General features: G+C 44.9%; 1 protein-coding gene across 8 annotated transcripts in view; it reads left to right on the forward strand.

The window, feature by feature from the left end:
* The window catches only part of ACACA (acetyl-CoA carboxylase alpha), a 166330-nt gene that overhangs the window by 37195 nt on the left and 106558 nt on the right, over positions 1 to 22577 (forward strand). For all 8 annotated transcript variants that reach the window (XM_090025369.1, XM_090025367.1, XM_090025368.1 and 5 more), the window contains 15 exons: positions 119 to 269; positions 845 to 948; positions 1768 to 1849; positions 2894 to 3039; positions 3991 to 4141; positions 5548 to 5682; positions 6260 to 6406; positions 6983 to 7171; positions 9008 to 9108; positions 9663 to 9751; positions 10663 to 10787; positions 16017 to 16130; positions 17635 to 17748; positions 18816 to 18905; positions 19845 to 19963. In XM_090025369.1, coding sequence (XP_089881495.1) covers positions 119 to 269; positions 845 to 948; positions 1768 to 1849; positions 2894 to 3039; positions 3991 to 4141; positions 5548 to 5682; positions 6260 to 6406; positions 6983 to 7171; positions 9008 to 9108; positions 9663 to 9751; positions 10663 to 10787; positions 16017 to 16130; positions 17635 to 17748; positions 18816 to 18905; positions 19845 to 19963 — 1857 coding nt within the window. The remainder of the gene's footprint in view (positions 1 to 118; positions 270 to 844; positions 949 to 1767; positions 1850 to 2893; positions 3040 to 3990; positions 4142 to 5547; positions 5683 to 6259; positions 6407 to 6982; positions 7172 to 9007; positions 9109 to 9662; positions 9752 to 10662; positions 10788 to 16016; positions 16131 to 17634; positions 17749 to 18815; positions 18906 to 19844; positions 19964 to 22577) is intronic.

Here is a 22577-nt window from a genome sequence, read left to right on the forward strand (position 1 = left end):
GTGTGTGCCCATATAAAAATCAATCAGTGGGGATATTCGTGGGTGGTAAGAGTTGAGGTTTATCAGGATGCAGAAAGCTGGGAATTAGACATGACGTGTGAATTCTTTTCTCTTCCAGTAACATGGTGGTGGCTTTGAAGGAACTGTCTATCCGGGGGGATTTCCGAACCACTGTCGAGTACTTGATTAAACTGCTGGAGACGGAAAGCTTCCAACACAACCGCATTGACACTGGCTGGCTGGACAGGCTCATTGCAGAAAAAGTTCAGGTACAACCTTTCGCTTTAGAAGACTCTACATTGCAGGGTGGAGAGAGGAAGAGGGGAGGGTAAATTGTTGTGGAAGAAAAGACCTTTCACCCTCTTGAAAATTTGGTACTTGCTGGCTACAGAGCATAGAGACCTAACAAACAGAGGTTGTTCTCTGTAGGACCCCGGAAATAGTTCTGTTGAGCTCAGTTCTTGTCCCTTCACACCATAAGCATGAAGCAGTCTTAAAGTGCTTGAAAAGGCTCCTCATGTAAATAAGGATTAGGCCTGTAGTCTTCTCTGGGAGTTGTGAACACATAGCTGTGAAACTAATGCAGAACCTCAAAATTCAGCTGAGTGAGAACAAAACTGAAATGCTTCCCTTTACACCCCTGTAGAGGTGACCTGCCTATTTGTGCCATTGCCTGCCTGGCAGTTTAAGTTAAAGGGAAGTTCAGCCTTGAATGGCACATGCGGCTGAGAGCATCGACCCTCTCAACTATGGAGAGGCCCGTAGAGGAAGAGGATGAAGCAGAAGGGATTATGCATGTGAAATGACTGTGGCTTACCCTTCATCTTGTATCTTTTTCTTCTAGGCAGAGAGGCCTGATACCATGCTAGGAGTGGTGTGTGGGGCTCTGCATGTGGCTGACGTGAGCTTCCGTAACAGTGTCTCCAACTTCTTGCACTCTCTTGAGAGGTAAAATTGCTCCTGGTGGACAGTAGTGTTGACAGACAGACAGTTGTCATACATCATGAAGGCCATGTCTGCTTTGATTCAACCCAGGCTAGAAGAGGCCTCATGCCTACTTTCGCCTGCCAGCTGTTCTCTGGCCGAGAGCATCGGTGTTGTTAGACCAGTACTTGACAGATGTCCAGGCGTGTCCCAAAAATCCCCTTGTCATTTACCCAAATTAGCACACTTCTTGTCTGTTTCAGCAGAGGTGCCAAGGGTTGAGTGGGTCGTAATTGTGAACCCTATTCTTGCTCCGGGATGTCAGAGTTGAAGTTCATTCTCCAGAGCTGTAAATCAGCTCTTTCTAGGAGAGCTCAAAAAATCCCTTTATATTCACATGTGCAGGAGCCCTTTTGGAAACCAGCCTCAGTGCTCTAATTCAGACTGTATCTCAGATGATGTGCATAATTCTTTTTTGAATGAGGCTTTTGGCATTGCCAGCCCTGCGTGCAGGGAGCCTCTACACAGATAAATGGTTATGAGAGAGTTGTAGAAAAAAGAATTGCTTTTAACCTGACCAAATTGTCCAGTAAATCTAATTTGCCATTACAGTGCGAACTTATCACCATGAGGAAAGCAAGTGAGTGGATGGGGTGGGGATAGTAGGTCTGTGTTGAATGGAGCTGGCTGTTTTGGGTTTCTTTAAATGATAGATCTTTTAAGAAGCGGTGGTATGAGGGTGTTGCCAGTGCTATCTCCAAATGCTTGTGTGCAGCTGCTAGGGCCCTCTAGTGGCCATTCAAAGGTTCTGAAAGATAAGTCTTGCATGTTCCCATCTTCCAGGGGTCAGGTCCTGCCTGCTCATACTCTGCTGAACACAGTGGATGTGGAACTCATCTACGAAGGACGGAAATATGTGCTGAAGGTACATCACGCAGCATGGAGTTTGTCCACTGGAACTGTCTTGCATGTGCTGGGCTTGAGGATTCTCTGGCTTTTCAGCAACTTTAATGAACAGGGAAATGCAAGTCAAATGCTGTGGCGAGACGATGGAAATGGGGGGAGCTAGACAGACGTTTTCTCTGCTCCGACAGGCTTGGAGACTACAGTCACAGCCTCCCATGCTGAGACCCTCTATCCTGCTGCAGTTCCCTATTGTGAGATCCCTGTCACACCTCCACATCACAGACACTTTTGATTTTAGACTTTTAGTGCCTTGAGATCAGCATGCATGTGATAGAGTGTTTCATTACAGGGGGACCTCGACATGCTGCCCATTATAAGACCTTGCATTCCCTTTATATCTGTGTTGCAGATATATGCAGATGCTGCTTCTAATTGAATTTTTTTGGAAAAGGAGGCAGCATTTAGGAGTTGGGGTAAACTAAGATGTTTGCGGTGGGGAGGTGGCGGGGGCAGGGGATGGGGGATGGTGAAACTCAGCTTGGCCAGCTGGAGGGCCATGTGGTAGAGTTAAGGGTTTTAACCTTATACATGTGTTAGTCTGATTAGTCTGATGTTAAAACAAAAACAAAAAGAAGAAACAATGACATGGAAAAAAACCCAAGTTAAAAGAGCACCATTAAACTTGCAGAGCAGGGCCTTACAGACAGAAGCATCCTTTGAGCCTTGATTCCTCCACAGAAGTAGGTGGAAAAATTGTATGTGCTGCACTATCTTTTAATTACACGATATGCGTAAGGGGACTCAGTTAAGTTCTCCTTGAGGCCCTCCTTTATTCTGGCATTTCCTAGCTGTTGCATGCATAAGTTTGTAAAGCTAATAACAATCCTTTAACATGGGTTTATCTAAAGTAAAACCAATGACTGAACTTGCTTTATATTTTTTCGTTATTTACTGGGTGTACAGAGAGTCACTTACAAACTCCCTGCCTGTTGCTGCATTGCATACTGTGTCAGTATTTCCACGTTTCCTTTGCATGCTGCTCCATGTTCTCTTGGCCCCATAGGTGACCAGGCAGTCTCCCAATTCCTATGTGGTCATCATGAACAACTCCTGCGTGGAGGTTGACGTGCACCGATTGAGTGATGGAGGACTGCTCTTATCCTATGATGGCAGCAGCTACACCACCTACATGAAGGAAGAAGTGGACAGGTAGCAATCTAGGCTCTAAAGCAGTGGTTCTGAACCTTTTTCGGTCAACATACCCTTTGGTCTCAAAGTGAGACTTCACGCACCCCCTTTCAATGGGAAATTAATTTTTTAGGCTCTTCGACCTGTGTTAGACAATGTATGAAAAATATCTTGTGTACCCCCCGATGAGGCTTCACATAGCACCTGAGGTACATGTACCCTTGGTTCAGAACTGTTGCTCTAAAGATCCTGTGCGGTCATCACCAGGCCTGCCTGTGATGAGAAACTGGAACAGTCTAGCCAGTGTAAATGCCAGGTGTGCTGATTCAGTATCCAGACAGAAGCTTAGAGATGGTCTCCAGCCTTTGGAGCTTATACCACCCGCCTGCTTTGGGTTGCAGGAGGTCATATCCTTTGGGCCGGCTCTAATGAAACTAGCTAAGAGTCTGAAAAGGTCTTCACATTTCCTGAATTGAAATAAGCTGTAGGCATCTAAATGCAATGTCTATTTGCAATGTGCCAGTTTTACCACAGGGGCGTGGATTCTTCTCTATTTCCCTCAGGGCATGGGAGGCAGTTGCAGTGTGGGAGGGCTGGTGAGCGTTTTTCCCAGCTAGCACTTTGATGTTACGACAGCTCCAGCTATCAGTAACATGAGTCTTGGCCTGTGCAGAATTTATCAGGTTGAGAGTCTACCAGCAGCCAATTCCAACAGTGGGCAGTACATACTGACTTGGAGGAAAGCAGATAAATCACGCTCATGCAGTCTGGGGATAGATGGTCATTCCTCCCCAACCTGCACACCTCTCTACTGATAGCATTATCTCGATCTTCACTTGCAGAATCATAGCTCTGCACTCAGGGACAGCAGCTGTGGTGTTTCTTTAATTTGCCTGGCTGTGGGTTTCTTCTTGCCATGCTCTTCCCCGAGTGTGAGATTCCAATGCAGTTATTCCTCACCTCCTTTCCTAGATATCGGATCACCATAGGTAATAAGACCTGTGTGTTCGAGAAGGAGAATGACCCATCCATCCTGCGCTCGCCCTCTGCTGGGAAGCTCATCCAGTACGTGGTGGAGGACGGAGGACACGTGTTTGCAGGCCAGTGCTTTGCGGAAATAGAGGTAAAAAGGCCGAGTTGGCTGTAGGCTCTGGATCTGCCCAGGAGCCAAGCTGAGTGGGAAAGTTAGGACTGCTGTGAAACTTGAGTGGAAAACCAGCAGATTAAATAGGGATCAGTTGGGGGAAAGTTTCTGATGCTCTTTTGTAACTTTCCTGCTCTAAACTGCCTCTTTTTTACCATGTCTACTCAGGAGGCAGAAAAAAGGGTAGCTGGGTTAGGTTGAGACAGCTTTGCAGATAAATCAGAACATCAGGGAATCTTTCAGTGAGAAGCCAGCCTTCTCAGCAAGGTCTGGTGGCAACCAGAGCGCATGGGAGCAATGGCCATCACTTTCCCATGGACTGGCCAGTGGGAAATGACCCACAGCAAGCTAGGAGAGGCAGCAATCTTTTCTCAGAGCTGCCAGAACAGAGGGCAGCAGTCTTAGCAGGTCTTGTGGCAATTGAGGTGATGCTGATCCATACCCAGGGGCTAGGGCTCTGGGCTAGGATTAGGCAAGGGGTGAAGTTGTCTCTACCCAGATGATTAGTGATTGAATGAGTTGATGAATTGTCCCTCCTCCCTTCCTCCAGAGATTACTTAACTCTTGAAGAGAGGGAAGTTAAGCAATTCCTTAGTCACAGTGAACAATGGCCAGGGCTGATGTAGGAGAGCAAATGAGGAGGGCTCAAATGAGAGGTGAGTGTGTGAGTAGCGATTAAACCAGTGCAAGGGAAGGGAGGGTGAGTCTGAAAGAGGCGGGATTAAGCTGTGCATTACAGGAAAGTGTAGGAGACCATATCAAGCACTAGATCTGTGCTGTTTGTGTAAGAGCTTCTGTGTTGTAACGCAGCTGTGGCTGATAAGACTTGCCTGGTGGCTGATGGCTGTGCTACATTCTGTATCGAGAGCAAAGGTTGACCCATATCCTTCTGTTCCAAATTCAGAGGCCCCCAACTCTTGACCTAAAGGAGAATTTTCATTAGCAAAGGGCAGCACAGGGCTGTGACTCAACGCAGTTGTTCTAATGCCCTCCACTAGAAGCCAATACATTACTGTAGCTCCTGTCATCTATTCTCCTGCTTGTGACCTTTAGGCTGTGACAGATGAAGCAGGCTGCTTCAAGCTGGAGTCATCAGTGTAAAGCCTTTTATTTATTCATGGACTCCAGAAGAGTTGAGATTCTTCTCTTGGCTGAGTCTGGATTGCTGTTACTCTACTTTATGGCCTGGCCCTTTGCTCTGGTTTTCACCTCAGGCCTCCTGAGGTGCTTTCCCAGTATGAGTCTGTGTTTTCAGCCTTGGTTGAATGCAGAAGACTTGCCCTCATTGAGCTGTCTGTGGTGTGGAATAGCAGCTGCTGAAACGTGAAATGCAAACGAAGCAGGGAATCTGGAAGCCAAGTATGTGATCTGTCTTCTTGCTGCAGGTGATGAAGATGGTGATGACACTGACAGCAGTAGAATCAGGCTGCATCCACTATGTCAAACGCCCTGGGGCAGCACTGGACCCCGGCTGCGTGATTGCCAAGCTGCAGTTGGACGATCCCAGCAGGGTTCAGCAGGTAGGAAGTGACAGAAGAGAGCCGTTGGGCTCGGGCCTCGTCCTGGTTTTTATAGTAGCACTGCACTGCAAACTATCAATGCTCCTGTGTCCTTAACCGTCTTCACGGTAGGGTCTTCATCATGCTCAGAGGGCTGGAGTGAAAAGAGAGCTATTGCTGTGGTGATGAGAACTACAGTGGAGTCAGGGGAGATCCACCTGTAAGAGGTGGGGAGAAGTTGTCAGTATCCTGATGCAGTTCCTTATTCTGCACTGGATTCATTGGAAGCTTTCAGTGAGATCTCGATATTCCCATATCTAAAGAATGAGATCAGAATGTGTAAGTCTGGAAGAAGCTGGCAACTTATTTTTTAAGTTCAGTCATTTGGAGATCCAACAGAAATGACTGCCTGTTATCCAAAAAGATTTTCCACCTGGGGATCCTCTTGCATGAGTATAATGTTTTCCCAGTGCAGTTAGGCTAGTGGATTTCCAAACACACAAAGGAGACTGGTGAGAGTAGCAAAAATGATTCTATTTGCTGGTGCTGTGTGGGAGGCTTGGAGGCACTAAATCCACTGGTAATAATACCTTCACAGGCTGAGCTGCACACTGGCACCTTGCCGAAGATCCAGAGCACAGCACTTCGAGGCGAGAAGCTCCATCGTGTCTTCCATTACGTCCTTGATAACCTGGTCAATGTGATGAATGGATACTGCCTGCCGGAGCCATACTTTGGCAGCAAGGTAACTGTCATTTCTTCCAGGTAGAGGGCAGTTTTCATGCAAATACAGTGAAGCGTGAGCTGGACTCGCAAATGCTGCTGCCTTTGTGAGCTGCTTCTCTCTCTAGTATCCCCTTCCCTGTACCTCTGTTTACCAGAAAGCTGGAGTGTAGAAGGGGGAAGTGTCCATTTTTTGCCATCTCTGGCAAAACCAGATGCCTGGAAGAAGAGATGAGTATGGGCTTGGAGGACTGTGGCCTCTGTTAGCAGCCTGATATACGTGAGCTACTCCCAGTCGGCTACTTCAGCGATCCCAGTGGGAACAGGGAGAGAGAGGTGAATTCCTTGCCAGCAGCTGCCTTGAGCATTACCTTCAAGGCCATTAGAGCATGCGTGGTGGAACGTGGTTCTGCAGCTTTTCCTGTGTCCCCAGGGTCTCCACTAGTCTATAGTCCCTGGACCAGCCCAGCTCCTTGTTTGGATCAAACAGCTATCCCGCTTTGCAGCATTGATAAAGTCTCACGGAACAAGTCTTCCCTTTTGCTCCATATTGTGTCTCTTTTCCCCAAAACTTGTCATTACACCGACTTTTCTCTAGGTGAAGGATTGGGTTGAGCGGTTGATGAAGACCCTGAGAGACCCATCTTTGCCACTCCTGGAACTTCAGGACATCATGACCAGCGTCTCTGGGCGCATTCCACCCAATGTGGAGAAGTCCATCAAGAAGGAGATGGCCCAGTATGCTAGCAACATCACATCCGTTCTCTGCCAGTTTCCCAGCCAGCAGGTAATGAGCAGCATATTTTGCTGGGACATATAGCTCATTGTGGGCTCAAAGGAAAATGCCTTTAAATTATTAGATGAGTTTGAGCCAGGAAGCTAATAAATTTGGGCCTGAAAAGTTTGATAGGGAAGACACCTTGTATAACAGTCTATGGAGACTGAGAATTGAACCCTGGATGTTCATTACCAAACATACAAGTCTTGGCCACTTGAGCTAAAGGGGTAACTCCTCTCTGTGTGAGTAAGATTGTGGGGTGGTTTTAGAAATGCCCAAGATGGCCTGAAATGAGCTAGCTTAGGTAATGCAAACAATATAGCCTCTGTAGCATAAGGTCTGGTATGGGCTTTGCTTTTTAAAACAATATATTGGCCCTTATTGGAAGTCTGCATGCCATTGCCAGACTGTTTCCAGCACTTAAACTAGCTCAGGTATCTCAGTATCAAACTGTAGGCTCCACTGTAGACATATCCCTTACATAGGCTGTTGCAGCTGTGATGCCAGGCCATTAGAGGCCTGAATATGGCAAGATGTGAATATGGGCCCTCAGAGACCCGAGCTTAAATATGCTCTAGTTTTACTACAAAGTTTTGAACTTGCTGAAAGAATGACTAAGTGATAATTTGTGGCATGTGCAATGCAAGTGTGGCGGGGCTGGCACAATGGCATGGCGGCCCCTCTGACTGCCCTCTCTGGGTAAGAACTGGTACTCACTAAGACTCTCACCTGCCACAACTTGATAGAAAGGAATTCATGGAATTGACTTTGCGAGATATGATACCTCGCTTGGTCTGGGCATCCGCCCTGTTTGGCTTTTACAGTCTTTGTGCCTGTTTGCTTGACCCTTATGGAGTCCAGATTGGGAGCTCCTTCACCTCTACATTCCCACCACAGGCCTCCATTGTTACTGTCCCAGAGGATTCTAGCTCTGGTCACAGCATTTACCGCACGCCAACCTGCTAGGCTAGCCTAGAGAATCCCTTAACAGTAGGTCCCTGGCTTTATGCCAGGAATCCCTGACAGTCCATTTCCTATGAAAACAAAGAGGAGAGGGCAGTTGACTGCCTCTCACCCGCTTCCAGCTTGCGTCCCACCGTCTGTCATCCGGGGGCCTCTCCATTCACTTTCGGCATCCTTTTACTTTCACCCCTTGAGGGATCCAGCCAGTCAGGGCCACTGCTCTTGGTCCAGCTGCAGTTCATGATCCATGCGGAAGGACTGACATAGGGTAAGTTGGGGAAGGGCTTCTTACCACCTGGAACACAGTGTTCACATGGCCTCAGCACCTAGCTGGTACCATTCCTGTCCTGGCCAGGGCTTCCCCCACCAGCAGCCAGGTGTCTCCTCCCCGGACTTCTGGGGTGCCCCACACAAGTGGTGAGCCTGGCAGTGTGGTGCCCAGCATTCTGGCCTTGGCATCAGTTGCTGGGAGGGACCTTTGCCAGCGCACAGGTAATGGAGAGGGTGTGAGCGGGGGGGCTCTTTCCTTCTAACCCCTTCACCCTGTTACAAAGAGTAACTAAATGATCCAAATACTCCTTCCTGGCCTCTAGAAAGGGTTCCTGAGCTAGTTCTGGAATTAAAGATGTTATCTGATGGCTGCAGGGTCTCAGAGAAATATCTCCCTAGTGCTTGCTATTTATTGCTCTGTAGGTTGACCCACGAGATTTCTTTGATGTCTTTGGTGGCATCAGAGGTTGGTCTTTCCTGGAGTCTGGATGCTGAGTGTGGCTACTTTGTTTGGCAAAATTGCCCTGTCTGTGTTAGTGTTCATCTCCTAGACCTTCCTCTCCAGGACTGAGATCATTGTATGACTGCTTTCTCATTTGCGCTCTCTTTCAGATTGCCAACATTTTGGACAGCCATGCAGCCACGCTGAATCGCAAATCTGAGCGGGAGGTCTTCTTTATGAACACGCAGAGTATTGTTCAGTTGGTGCAGAGGTGAGCTATTTGCCAGACCTCATCCTTTCTCCAGTCTTCCTTTTTTTTTTTTTTTTCCTTTTTTTAAATCTGTCTGAAAGAGCTGAACTTGGGTAAAACGTTGCCCTGGCAGGGCAGTTATTGTTCTCAGATTCCTAAAGCATTGGAAATAAGCCTTCAGGCATCTTTGGGGGAAACCAGCTATGAAGGGAGCCTGTATGTGGCCCATACAACTGTTGCCAGTCCTGGTTGTCTGTCCAGTAATTGAACCATGGGGATAGACTTGTATTTTCCCCCCTTTGCCTCTGGGAATCGTGCATCACTCCTGGTTCCTAATACTGAGTCCCTTAAGCAGTTCATATCTTCAACTTTCTCCTTTTGTCAAGGAGTTGGAAAGCTGATGGGGCAAAATGCTTTTCTTGCTGCCCGTGTTGGAAGTGGCAGGGGCAATGTGCCCATTCTTGCTGCCTGGCGTCTTGAGTGGTTCTTACACATGTGAGCACATGTGTTAGCGTTTTGGATTTTTTGGTATTAATCAGTTCTATTAACTTGCCTTTCCTTCTCTGTTCCTGCAGGTACCGAAGTGGTATTCGAGGCCACATGAAGGCTGTGGTGATGGATCTTCTCCGTCAGTACCTGAAGGTGGAGACTCAGTTCCAGCATGGTAAATCCCTCTGTGACTGCTTTTTGATTCTTCTTATAGATTCCACAGTTTAAAGTAGTTGTTCATCCTAGATATTTCTCTGAAGTTGCATTTTAAGGTCTGGGCTCTTCAGATTTGTAGTACTTGACTTTGCAGCCTATTTTACTTCCTGACTTCTGAGCAATTGGTCATTCGGAGAAGCGTAAAGAAATTAACTAATATCAGGTCAGCTATTAAGTTTACCTTTATGGCAGGAGAATAAGCAATGCCATGATAAGTATTATTGTAAGAAAATGGAATGCAATAAGACATTTGTGGATTAATTTTAAAAAAAAGTGTAAGGTACCAGGAAATGATTCACTGCTCATTAGAACAATTTGACATCTCTACAGATGACAGTAGATGTATTTTTAAATGGGAGCACCTTTGCAGTACTTTTAGCCACAAGATGGCAGTGAAGCACCTCTCCTTTAAGGCTCTAGTTACTACAACTCAATACTCCTTATTCTGTTCTCTTTCTCTTCCCTCCCACCCCACTACACACTCCAGGTTTTCACTGTTAGATCCATTTCCACTCCAGTGCACTGTGTGAGCCTATGGATTTTATTTCCCCCCCGTCTGATTATCTTCTGAATGAAGGACACTCCTTTCTTAGGTAGCTCTCACCATTCTTCCTTCACCACATGATTTAGCATTGCAATGGATTAAAAGCAACCAACAAAAAATTATTTAAACCATGTAAGATTTCTAGTTTCCAGGAAACCAGTGTTTTTATTCCAAATTTGCTCACTCAGGCCTCCAGAAATAGGTATGTTGGTTGAATAGGCTTATATATGTATTTTCCCCTGTGTGAATTTAGTGGTACAGGTAGAACTGATAGGCAGCAAAAATGGTTATGTATACACAGGCAGTGATGTTTGTGTTTCCACCAGGTCACTATGACAAGTGTGTCTTTGCCCTTCGGGAAGAGAACAAAAGTGACATGAACACTGTATTGAACTACATCTTCTCCCACGCCCAGGTCACCAAGAAGAATCTGCTTGTAACAATGCTTATTGTAAGTTCGGCTCTTGGGGTCCTAGGAATTCATTTTATCTTGTATGTGAATGTTTAGCACTGGTGAGAGATGCGAGATTGACAGCCATGAGCCTCAGAGACTGTGGTCCTAATCATGGACCACAGAACAGGCAGCAACGGCACAGAGATTGCCAGGGTTCCCTGGTGGTATGTCTCACCTCTGACTCAGAGGGCACTTGGAGAGCCTTGGTCGGTTCAGTTTCCATTCTTGGTTTTCTGCTGAGAATGCTGATGAAATCTCAGCAAGGCCCAGTGGTATTCATGACTTTTGTTGGTGCACTAGAAACTGAGAGAGCTCCTACTGCTCCTTGTGCTGACTTCTAGGCCCTCCTGATTGCCATTTATATTTTTCCCTTTGCACCTCAGCCTTCCGGGAGGTGTGCAGAGTCCTAACACTGTGCCAGTCTGTGCTGCTCACCCCAGAGCTGCACATTGCAAATATAAACAAAGAGAAACCCTGCAGTATAACAAAAGACAGGCGACTTCTTGTGGAAACAGGCTGTCAGCATTCAAATACAGTCTTCCCATGACCTATCCCTGCTAACCAGGATGTGGATGTGATAGTGACCTGACATCAGCCAGTCCAAACGATGGTCCCCAGAGGTCTTGGTTACTCTGTGGTTATGAACCACTTTATAATCTCATTGGTTCAGCAGCTGATGCACTCTTAAGTCTCTCTGTGGTTGTGATATCAGAGAGACTCATTGTTATCTGCAGTGCTGCTCTCTGACCAGCTGCACCCTTTGCATTCTCTGTAGGGCTCAGCTAGATTCTTTAGTGCCTTGCAGTCATGCTGGAGGAACTTGGGCCATGTCCCTTTGGAGTTTCATGTTTTGTGCAAATGTCTGATAAGTATTTTACACTTGGTGCTTGCTGTTGTAAGCTGCAGATCCCATCCTGGAAGTTGCCTTCTCCTAAATGTACAAAATAGATGATGCCTGGGAAGCTCCCATGGCTGGATGGGTCCAGAGAACCCTCTGCTGGGTATTTCACTGCAGGAGTCCTACCGTTTGGCTGGCTGTCCAGCCTACCAGAGACCAGAAGAGTTTCAGTTCACAGGTTGGCCTTTTCCCCCTCAATATTCAGACCTGCAAATTAACAACTCGACAGAAAAACCAGGGAACATGTGATTGTGTCCGAGGCTTTATTCCTGAGCCTCCGTGGCTTCCAGCTTTCCACCAATGCGTGAAACCTAACAGTTTTAGCCTCTCTCAAAAGGTGAAAAGCCCTTGAAAAGTCCCTCCCCCCAGTATCTAAATACACCCCCTCTGACATTAAGAAAAAATTTCAGTGGCAAATAAATATTTTGCTAAAGCAGCGTGTGCTAGCTTTTCTTGAGGTAGGCAGAGTTAGATACCACATGATTTTAAGCATGACCCTGACTTGAAGCCTTGCTTTCTAAGAAGCTAATTATAGAGCCACTTTTCTTTCTTTCTTTTTTTGGGTAAAGACAAAACAATTTTCTGCCGCGAAATAGATCCAAAGCACTCAAAAAATCAAAAACAAAAAAACCTTCCTAGGAGCAGCAAAAAGGTAATGTTTGTCCCAGACTGGCTGAGCTTTTTAAATCCTAATTTGTAAGATATAAGGGACCCAGCATTCTTCTCTCTTTCTCTCCCTCATTCTCTTTTTTTCTTCCCCCCCTTTTGCGGTGTGATTGTAAGTAACGCTTGCCTTAAGAATCTCATTATTTGAACACGGAGCCATATTTCCTCTGAGAATTCTGGAGTAGCTTTGAGCTGGGGCTGTTCATTTCTCAAGTAATCATGCTGGCGTGATGGAGAGAGAAAATGGCAGCTGTTCGCAGCTCAGGCCTTCAATTTTCTTCAGAGTCCAGTCACTCAAGTGTGTAATTACACGGGGGTGCCGGGGAGGCGTTAGGCCTTGTCAAAGAACTGGTTTGAGGCTTTGCTCACTGCCTTTGCCAATCAGCGCAGGCAGAAGCCAGTGGAACACCGGCTAGCTGCTTTATTTCTGTTGTTGTCATCCTGATTATTTCTTACTAGAATGGGACTGAAACTTTTTTTGTTTCTCTCTGCCTCTCCCCCCTGCAAAAGCCAGATCTTAAAGGCAGAGTCATGCTTGTGTCTTCACACTGACTGGAAAAATCTTTTCTGAGTGAGCCAGCAGGCCACAGTGGGAAATAGGAAAGGCTCAGCTAACCTTCTTACTGTATGTTATTCTTTTACTTTCTCTCCTGTTTTGTTTCTTCTCTCCCTATGTTCACCCCAGTTCGATGCAGGAAGCCCAGCTACTTCGCAGGGTTAAAGCACAGACCTAGAAAATACGTTGTAGGGAGCAGTCCTGCCCTTGGCAGAAGAAGACTGAGTTCATATCACATTTGTGTATATAGCTTTGAAGCATCTGAGGTCTCACAAACATGAATCCCTCCCCTCAGGCGAATGCAGGGGTGTAGGGAAATACAATAGCAAGTGGAGAACTGAGGCTTAGGAAGTTTAAGTGACTTGCCTAAGGTCTCAACAATGTCTATGGCAGAGCTGGGTCCAGAACTGATTTCTGGCACGTAAGTCCAGCACCTTAACTATCAGACCAGTCCTCCTCTCACCTATCTTGTGCTACCCACCTGAGTCACGCCTCTTGGCACACACAATGCTGGTAAAGGTTGCCATGCTATTTATATGGGGTTGTTAAGTTTGTCCTCCAAGGGCAAGCATCATGTCAGGATAGTCTGGTGCTTGTGTTGCTGTTATTGATGTATCCCTAGGAATCCATTATTAACAAGGGCTATGAGGATGATGTTAGTAATAGTGTTGTTATGCAGCCATCATTCACGCTTTTAGCTAGCAGCTGTTTAGAGCAGAATGGGGAACTCCTTCATCTTTCATGCATTTTTTGCAATGTAGCATGGCTGGACATTACCCATTCAGATTCTTTTCTCACCTGCCTCTTTGTATGTGGACCACTGATCCCAACCAGCTGGACTTGGAACAGCTCCTCTGCATGTCATAGGTCTTGTGGTCCAAGTGGAGATCTAGGAGTGGTAGATGCCTGGGTGTTTGAACAGGGACACATGAGTTTTTTGTTCTCCTTCTACCACACAGCTCCAGAAATGTCTGACAACTGTACAGTCTCATCAGAAGCCATTTTTTTGTTTTTAGAGCAAACAGGTCAAGGTGCCTGGTATATATATTTTTAAATAATATGCAGAAGATTCTTAAAATATTCTCTTTCTGTGGATTGACTTGCAAATCTTGAACAAATGTGGTTACGGGGATTCTTGTGCTGCTCATAATTGTAACATTTGCTTGGACCACGTGATCCCAAACCCTGTTAGGGAGAGACAATAGTCAACAAGCCAGTAGCTTAGATGGCTGAAAGTGATGTGACTTTTGATCTGTTCCTTCGCTGTAGGGCCCTAGAAAGGGCATAAAGCTGGAGGAGGGGACTGAAAACCATTTAAAAACTCATTAGGTTTGGAGTTGGGATGTGGCACCAACTGTTATTTATTAGTGTATTGATGAGGTTTGTATGGCTTTTATTTTATTTTCCCCAGGAGGCTTATGCAAAAGGTTAACCTACTATGGAAAGAGTTTTCTGCTTGGCTTTATGCTTCTTAGACCCTAATAGATCTTTTTGGTCTACATGTGCTTGACAACCCTTAAAACGTCTTTAATGCACTGTCTGATGTCACAGAATACCCAATTCATCTCTCATTTATCTCCCATCATTTATGTTGTGCATGAATAGTGTGGTGGTTCTGCCTAAAAGAAGCATTTTAGAGGTGCGCACAGAGGGGTACAAACTTGGCGGCACTGTCCTGCAAATTCCTGATACTGTGGGAGGACTGTGGAGTCATTCATGAGAGTAAGGAACTACTGGAAGCCAGCTCTTGCAGGGTAGCGCCTTGTTTATTTAGAGAAGACAACAAAAGTCTGTTTTTCAATATTTTTCAATTATTGAAGCCAAAAAGATACTGAAATTCTAACACGCTTTTCACCATTAATGCCATTCAGTTTCCTTGTGCATTTCAGTCAGTTTGGACAATGAAATAAACTAGTTGGTTTTGCCTCTGCTTCTAGTCAGTACAGCTTGGCTTGTTGTCTTTATGTTTGACGAAATGTACAGATACGTTCTCACTGGAATTAAAAAAATTATCACAGAATAATTTTTGTTAATTAGGAGTTAACATGAAGACTGCTTATCCCATATTTTGGGTCTAGATTAATCAGGATGAATGTTTCTCAAGGATTCTGTTTGAAAATTGGTAGCTTTGGGAAGCAGTTTTTCTGACTGTCTCTAGATATTGTTGCTTATATTAAAGAGGCACATCACCTTTATAGATGAATAAAAATGCAAAGGCTTTGTCCTAAGACCGTGTTAATGTGGCCCCAATTCTGAAAGACGACTTTGTGGAGCCAAAAGAGTTCACAAAGAGCTGATTGCAAGGCTGGGGCTGACCTTAGGCTTCTGACCGAACAGGGAATGTGGATGGGGCATCGATGGGGGCAGGTGGAGAGGTGAGAGGGAAATGGGACAAATGGGAATATCAACTTTTTTATGAGAAGAAATCAGGTAACTTATTTTGTTACTATTTTTTAATGGCGGAGGTGGGGGTAGGAATTGGAAACTTGACTGATTTTATTTTTAATGTGATAAGCACTGGGAAATCCCAGAAGAGGGTTTTAGGGCTAAGAAACTGGGGATTGAATATGAGTTTGGGGTAGAGGAAAGTCACTTGGTGCATAGGAAAAGGAGGGGCTGTGGTAGCCATATTGGGAAGCATAATGGAAATGGTTAGCGGCGCTGTAAGGTATGAGCAACAATTTCAGCAGGAGGACCTCAGCTGTCAAACTCTTCCTCTGATCTTTCAGAGCCCAAGTTCTCTGCTCTTCAGCACACTGTCCACAGGTTATTTTGTTCTGGTCAGATATTCTCTGAACTCTGCGAGAGATGTCCTGAATAAGAGCTGAGGTTGGGTAACAGGAGAAAAGGGTTGTGCCGTGCTTCATTGGCTCATGAGTGCCTACACCTCTGCTGCTGGGATGCCACAGTAAAGGATGCAAATGAATGATAAAAGGATTGGTGCTACCCACCTCTTCCTTGACCCTCTTTGCTTTCCAGTGCAGCTCATGATCTTTATTTAAGTGTTGGGCAGAGCTCCGGAGCCTCATCAGCACATCTATCAGCATTTCACTTTGATGTTCCTTTTGGGGGGTCTTTGCTTTAAACATTTCTCCCTTCTCTGTAGGACCAACTGTGTGGCCGAGACCCCACCTTGACAGACGAGTTAATTAATATTCTGACTGAGTTGACCCAGCTGAGCAAGACGACCAATGCTAAAGTGGCGCTGCGGGCACGTCAGGTAAGCGCAGCCCTGTAGGCATCCTGCTACGAGGAGACCCAGTCCAAGCTGGCAAGATCAAAATGGGCTCCTTCGCTGTCTTAATAATCACTTTCATAAAGCCCAGGTTGTTTGATGTGGATTTTTATCTCTTAAGTAAACATGAAAAGCTTAGTATTTTTGAGCAACCCATTAACAGCAGAGATAATTCACCAGTGAGTTGTTAACAAGTGTTGTGGTGGATTCTCCATCTCTGGAAATTTTAATTCAAGATTTGGGGTTTTTCTGAAGTTTAGGTCCTAGCTAAACCAAGAATGAATCCAGGGAAGCCCTCTGGCATGCAATAGACAGGAAGTCAGACTAGATGATCACATCCCTAGTCGACAAATGCTATAATGCCAAGAATTTGCTGCCTATGATGCCTGAACAACCCTACAGTAAACAACCAGTGCTTGCAGTCTGTGTTTGAACAGCAAATGAGTGAATGTGTAGCCTGGAACAAGACATTTAGAGGAGAAACAGCTGTCTCTCTCCAGGGCTGAAGGGATTATTGTAAATAGTGGTTTAAAAGAAGAAAAAAAAAACCTAATAGGAAAAAAATCTTGCAGGGTCCTTTCTGCAATTCAAGTGTTGATGATAGTTTGAATCCCATATATGTACACCTGGGTGCATATCTTTCAGTGTCCTATCTAGTAGTTTGTCTCTAGTTATAAAGGAGTGGAAGGGTATAATTGTCTCTCAATAATGCTGACCCTCAAAGTCTAGTTAGCTTCTCTCCCTCTACAGTTCCCATTTCCATTCTAAAAGTCTTCAGCAGGGAAGCTGGCAGTTTGGGGAGCTCTCCTTTTATTTCAGCGCACGAGCGTTGAAAATGAACGGGGTGTTTGAAGCTGTTCAGTGACCTTCTGTTTGCTGTGGAATTGTATCTGTGTCCTTGAACCATTCAGAGTTATTGAACCTCTCAGCAGCACGCTGGGGAGGCTGCTGCCATCCTGGTGGATATCTTTATGCTGCTCTTGCACTCTATTTTCCTTTGCAAGCTGCTGCCCCTTCCTCCCATCCTCTCTTAGGCGCTCAGCATTTAGTACCTGGCATGAGTGGCTCTTGCTTGCTTTGCTCTGAAGCTGTGAAAGGCTTGGCTCCGTTGTAGGCCTCTCCACAGCTGCTGCCTGCCAGCTCTGCTTTCCAATTAACAGCTGGTCGGGCAATCCCCTGGACTTGCAGCTTTGCAGTGCTAAATCACATGCACTGATAAAACTGGATTGAAGCTGTTCCCTTTCTGTGTGGGGAAGAGCCAGGAATACAAATCGCGGAGATACACAAACGAGACTGGTTTCTGTGGCATCTTCCATGTGCTGCAGTGCCTAGGGCTCACATGCAGAGCGAACATTAGTGTCTGGTAGAGGAGCTTGGCAATTATGGATGAGCGAGTCTTCCTGGCCTTTCACTATGTACTAATAATGGCCAAATATAACTGATATGTGTGCCCTCTGACACTCACACTCTGCATCTGCTTTCTTACCAGGTTCTCATTGCTTCCCATTTGCCGTCATACGAGCTGCGTCACAACCAGGTGGAGTCCATCTTCCTGTCAGCCATTGACATGTACGGACACCAGTTCTGCATTGAGAACCTGCAGGTATCTACAGAGTTGTCTTCCCTGCTTCCCTCTTACTAAGCTCAATGGTACCAGTTTTGTCTGAAATCTTGCTTTAGGTTCCACAGACTTGTTGTGGCTTTTAAATACCTCGATTCAGATTCCTACTTCGTGATGCTTTAATACGCTGATGTCAGTAGAGGTCTTTTATTAGACACTTGCTATGCTGCCATATTGCTTAGCTTTTTCTTCAGTGCATACGGTCCAGGCTTGCCCACCTGGAGTGGAGTCTTCCACTGGGATTCTGACTGTTAGAATAAGGTGCTTTGCAGATACTCAGTGCTCCAGTTAATTGTGGCTGTGTGTTTGTATTTAAAGCACTTGCTTTCTTTGATAGCATCATTCAGTTTTCAGATTTTCCTTTTGGTTTTCAATGGTTTGAGTTCTGAATGGAAATGCTTGACAAAATTAGACTACTCTAAGACAGGTCCAGTTTAAACCAGGTGAAGCTGTGAAGGGGAACGTTCTGAGTCCTGAGACATCAGCTATGTACTGTCCGACTCGACCTTTTGGCAGGTGTGGAGAAGCTTTGGCTGGACTCTGAGCTTATCCTATCCTAGCCCTAAATAGAGTAAATGGTGTCATGTATCTACTTTTTCTTAAGTTACCTAATAAAAGTGCTGTCCTTTACAAGTCGGTACTGTTTCCAATTTGTACTCAGGTCATTGTTTCAGTCCGAGCCTCAATTTTTTTGCCTCATAACCGTGAAGGATTAATCACCACACACGTTAAATTGATCGATGTCTTCCTATAAATGTAGGCTGTGACTTAAAGCGTTTGGGCTGTCTTCTGCAGCAGTAAATTGGCATAGAACTTGTAAGCTCTTTACAGTGTCAAGACTGTTGTTTTGCTGTGTGTGGGTCCAGCGGCTGGTACAGGGGTCCCTGAGGCCTCTTAAATGCTGCCATAGTGAAAAAACTAATACAGAGAAAGTAGAGCTGGCCAGGAAATGGAAACAATGCGTGTGCCCAAAAAATATTTTGTGGAAACTTTTTATTCAACCCTTGTAGCAAGTTGATTCAAATGTTCTTCTCTATGATCTCTTCCAGAAACTCATTCTGTCTGAGACATCCATCTTTGATGTGCTACCAAATTTCTTCTATCACAGTAACCAGGTGGTGAGAATGGCAGCTCTGGAGGTATGTTTCTTTCCACTTAAAAGCAAACTTTTTCTTTTGGTGGTTTCCCACCCCACTTTTTTGTCTCTGTCAGTGCTTTGGAAAGCCTTTTCTTGCTTAGCAAAAAAAAAAAGTTTTACTATAGATAAGTCTGGCATCCAGTTATCCAAATATCTGTACCAGTGATTCTAAACCAGGGTACTGGGGCACCTGAAGTGCTGCCAGATTCCTTGAAAGGGGTGAGAAGATAGGTGAGGTGTGAGGAGATGAGCAGTTAAGCCAGGCTTATTTCTGCCTGGATGATCCTTCACTTCTGTATAAGAAGGTAGGCACTGAGATATGTCAATTAGCTTTTGAAATTGGTTGCCACTCAATTCACAAAAGTTATGGAGGGTGCCTCACCCAGTGAGGGGCACCTTGAGACTGAAAAGGTTGAGGACCACTAGTCAGTATGGTGGAAGGGAAGCTTGGATCAAAACCTGGAGTCTGGTATTTAGTGTCATATGGTTTGAACCACTGTAGAAAGCCATGTGCAGTGTTTGAATCGCAGCAAGTTGCCTGAGCCGTTCCTGTCTTTTGGCTTAAATGGAGATGAGGTAGTTTCCTCTCTCCTTCATTACATACCACTTGTATTAGTGCTCATGCTTCAGGGTACAAACTAGTTACAAGCTGGGGTCAGGAAGACATTTCCAGGCTTGTGGAAATACCATTTCAAATGTAAGTGGACTGAAAGATATGCTGTGTAGGCCACTGACAGAGATGTTCCTTGCGGTAGGCTCTCAGGTAATGAATGGTACTTTGATACTCTTCTAGTTTAAATTAGAAGAGTAGTCCAGAAAATATTAATTTTGTGGCATTCATTTTATTTTTTTTTAATTTTTAATCTTTTCTAATGCATCATTTCTATTCTCCTGCTTCCCTGTCACAGTTCAATTGATGAGGAATTTCTTTTTAAACCAGGTGTATGTTCGAAGAGCATACATTGCTTATGAGTTGAACAGTGTCCAGCATCGGCAGCTAAAGGACAACACCTGTGTGGTGGAGTTCCAGTTCATGTTACCCACCTCCCATCCAAACAGGTCAGAGCCAAAATGCAAACATCTTTTGGAGTCAGGGGCCAATTCCCATTTCATCTGGGGGAATCCTGGAATGGAACTCAGTGAATGAGTGGAGGTAGAGAAGAAAATATATGTAAGTTAGCCTTAAGAAAGACAGACAAGTTAATCAAGATAAACTCGGTATTACTCAAGTTGTTCACCTAATTCTCTTAAATCTAAAGAACCTCTTGGCTATTTTCAGAATATCCTGTGTCTAGTTTCTCTGATTCACTTGCATTCACTAGTATCTAATTTTCAGTTTTCTCAAGTGAGAGGTCAGTTCAGTTAGTAACTTCACCTCCATAGATTCACTCCAGCTTAAAACTTGAGCCTTTCAAAAACTACAGTTCAAGGGCGAATTTTGGAGTAAAAAAATGATTTGGTGTTTTTAAAAAAAATCACATGTTCTTTTTAGCTACCCCTGATTGAAGGCTGTTTCTTTGGAGGGGCCCATGTGCTTTCAGACTTGGATGTCTTTGATAAATTAAACGTGGTGTAAAGGATTTCAATAGGACTTGCAGTGCTCTGTTCAGAGAGTCTTAACATGTTCAGATGAGATCTTAGCAAATTTAAATGTGTAGGGTATCTGTTAGTATTGTTCTTCATGGCTTTTGAATATTAAACATGAACTTCCAACCAAAGGCTCAATGATTTGCCATTTCCCTGTTATCTGAAACAGGGGTCACAGCTCTCCACATACACTAATGACATCAAAATGTCCCTTGATTGACAGAACTTCTTCGGCTTCCCTCAGGCCACACAGATAATTAATGTGGTTTTTCACTTACATTAGGGATCTTGAAGTAGACACCAGGCAAGGACATTCTGAAACAGGTCTGCACTGAATTCTTACCCTGCCCAAAGAAAGCGAGAGAGTAACTAGAGCCCAGAGATGCGATGAATCCCTTTAGCCACTGGATGCCACTGTTGATCTGTGCAAGGTTGACAGAGTTGTATCAGCGGTCTTGAGGAAAGTGCTATTTTCCTTCTTTGTCTCCAAATATCCTCTCCCTTATTTACTCCTTTTATTTTTTGGTGGGGTTGGGCAGTGGGGTCCCGTCTCGCTCCATTGAGAATCCATCAGTATATTTTTTAAAAATGGTTTTCAGCATCTGGTTTGCTGGAAAAGAATGAGTGTCCTCAACAAGCGGCACAAATGGGCCACGCATTGGTCTCATCTGTTTCCTTCAGTGCTAGAATATTTGTAAATAATTGCATACTATTTTTAGTGCTCTGGTATAATACTCTCTACCTCCCCATTCTTTCTCCATTTCCTGCCTTCCTATTTGCTTCACCGTTGCTTTACTGCAGCTTGTAGCTTTGGGTTGTTTGGCTTGCCTGTGCTGATCACTGTCTTAGGACTGTTGTGCCAGCTTCATCAGGCAAGGTCACAGAGAAAATGAGAAACCTCTTGCCCAAAGGAAAGCTGCTTTGTCCAGAAATCTCCTCTCCCTGTCAGATTCACAAAATGACATCTAGAAGCCCAGTTCCATTTTCTGATCATCAGCATCTCCTCACCGGGGGCTGTATGTAAACACCTCACACCCCATCTGTGGGCCTGGGCAAGCTGAGACAGAGCCAAAGTTTCTGCGGGCATAAGCAAGTGTAACTCCATTGGTTTCAGCACAATTTCACTTACATATGTTTGTGATGAATTTGCCCCACAATAATTTCTAATTATTTCTAATAATGTCAGCAAAAACTGACATTGAGTTGTGCAACTGTCAGATGGCCCGTAGAATAAATCATGCAAGGAAATGGGAAATTAGGAAGCTGAAATAATGTGGAAGAAGTTGGTGCACTTAACCACACATACACACCTGAAGTTGAGCAGAGGACTAGAAGAAATAGCATGGCTGACTTCTATTGCTGGCTGTGACATTGGCTCACTATGAGTCCTGTGAGCAAGTCTCTTATCCCCTCTGCATCCTTGCTCTCCATCTGCCATACTTTTTCCTTTTGTAAGAAGTGCTTGTTGTCAAGCTAAAATTTTACTCTGGAAAGGATAAAAACGCAGCTTTTCAGTTGATCTGTGTTTAGCTTAACCCAGCAACCCAAAACCACCCTGCAGAACATTTCAGGTAATCTTGTTAGTCTCTGCAGTATGGCCTGAAGCTCCGCAACCCTAGATTCAAACCCAGGGGGTAGAAGCACATTACAAAGACAGGGTCCTTCAGTGGGAGTTAGGGTTGGCTGGATGCTGCAGCAAGGTTTTCAGGAATGCATGGTTGGATGTTTGATGGTTGTGTCCCTTTGTGTTGGCTTCCCAAGGTTAAATTTTAATGAGCCCAAAGAAAATTGGAAAATGGTGGGTTGTTTGTGCTTGACAAAATCAAATTCCGATTTCTCCCACCTGGGTATTTATGCCAGTCATATTTGTGCCATCATGTAATCAGGACAGAAACAATCGTGTGATACCTACCTGGTCTGACCAATTGCTCTGTAAAGTACCCTCTGTAAAGTACATAAGATATTTGGAAGTGCATGGCTCCCAATTAAGACTTATTTAAAAAAAGGGAAAAAACATCAATTCTGAATGCTGACTAAGATGAAGGAAATCTTCCTGGTTCCTGGATATTCTCCGAGCAGGAGAGAA

This window comes from Crocodylus siamensis, chromosome 13 (genome assembly GCF_052110815.1).
Source record: "Crocodylus siamensis isolate JL-2025a chromosome 13, ASM5211081v1, whole genome shotgun sequence".
NCBI classification, from domain to species: Eukaryota; Metazoa; Chordata; order Crocodylia; family Crocodylidae; genus Crocodylus; species Crocodylus siamensis.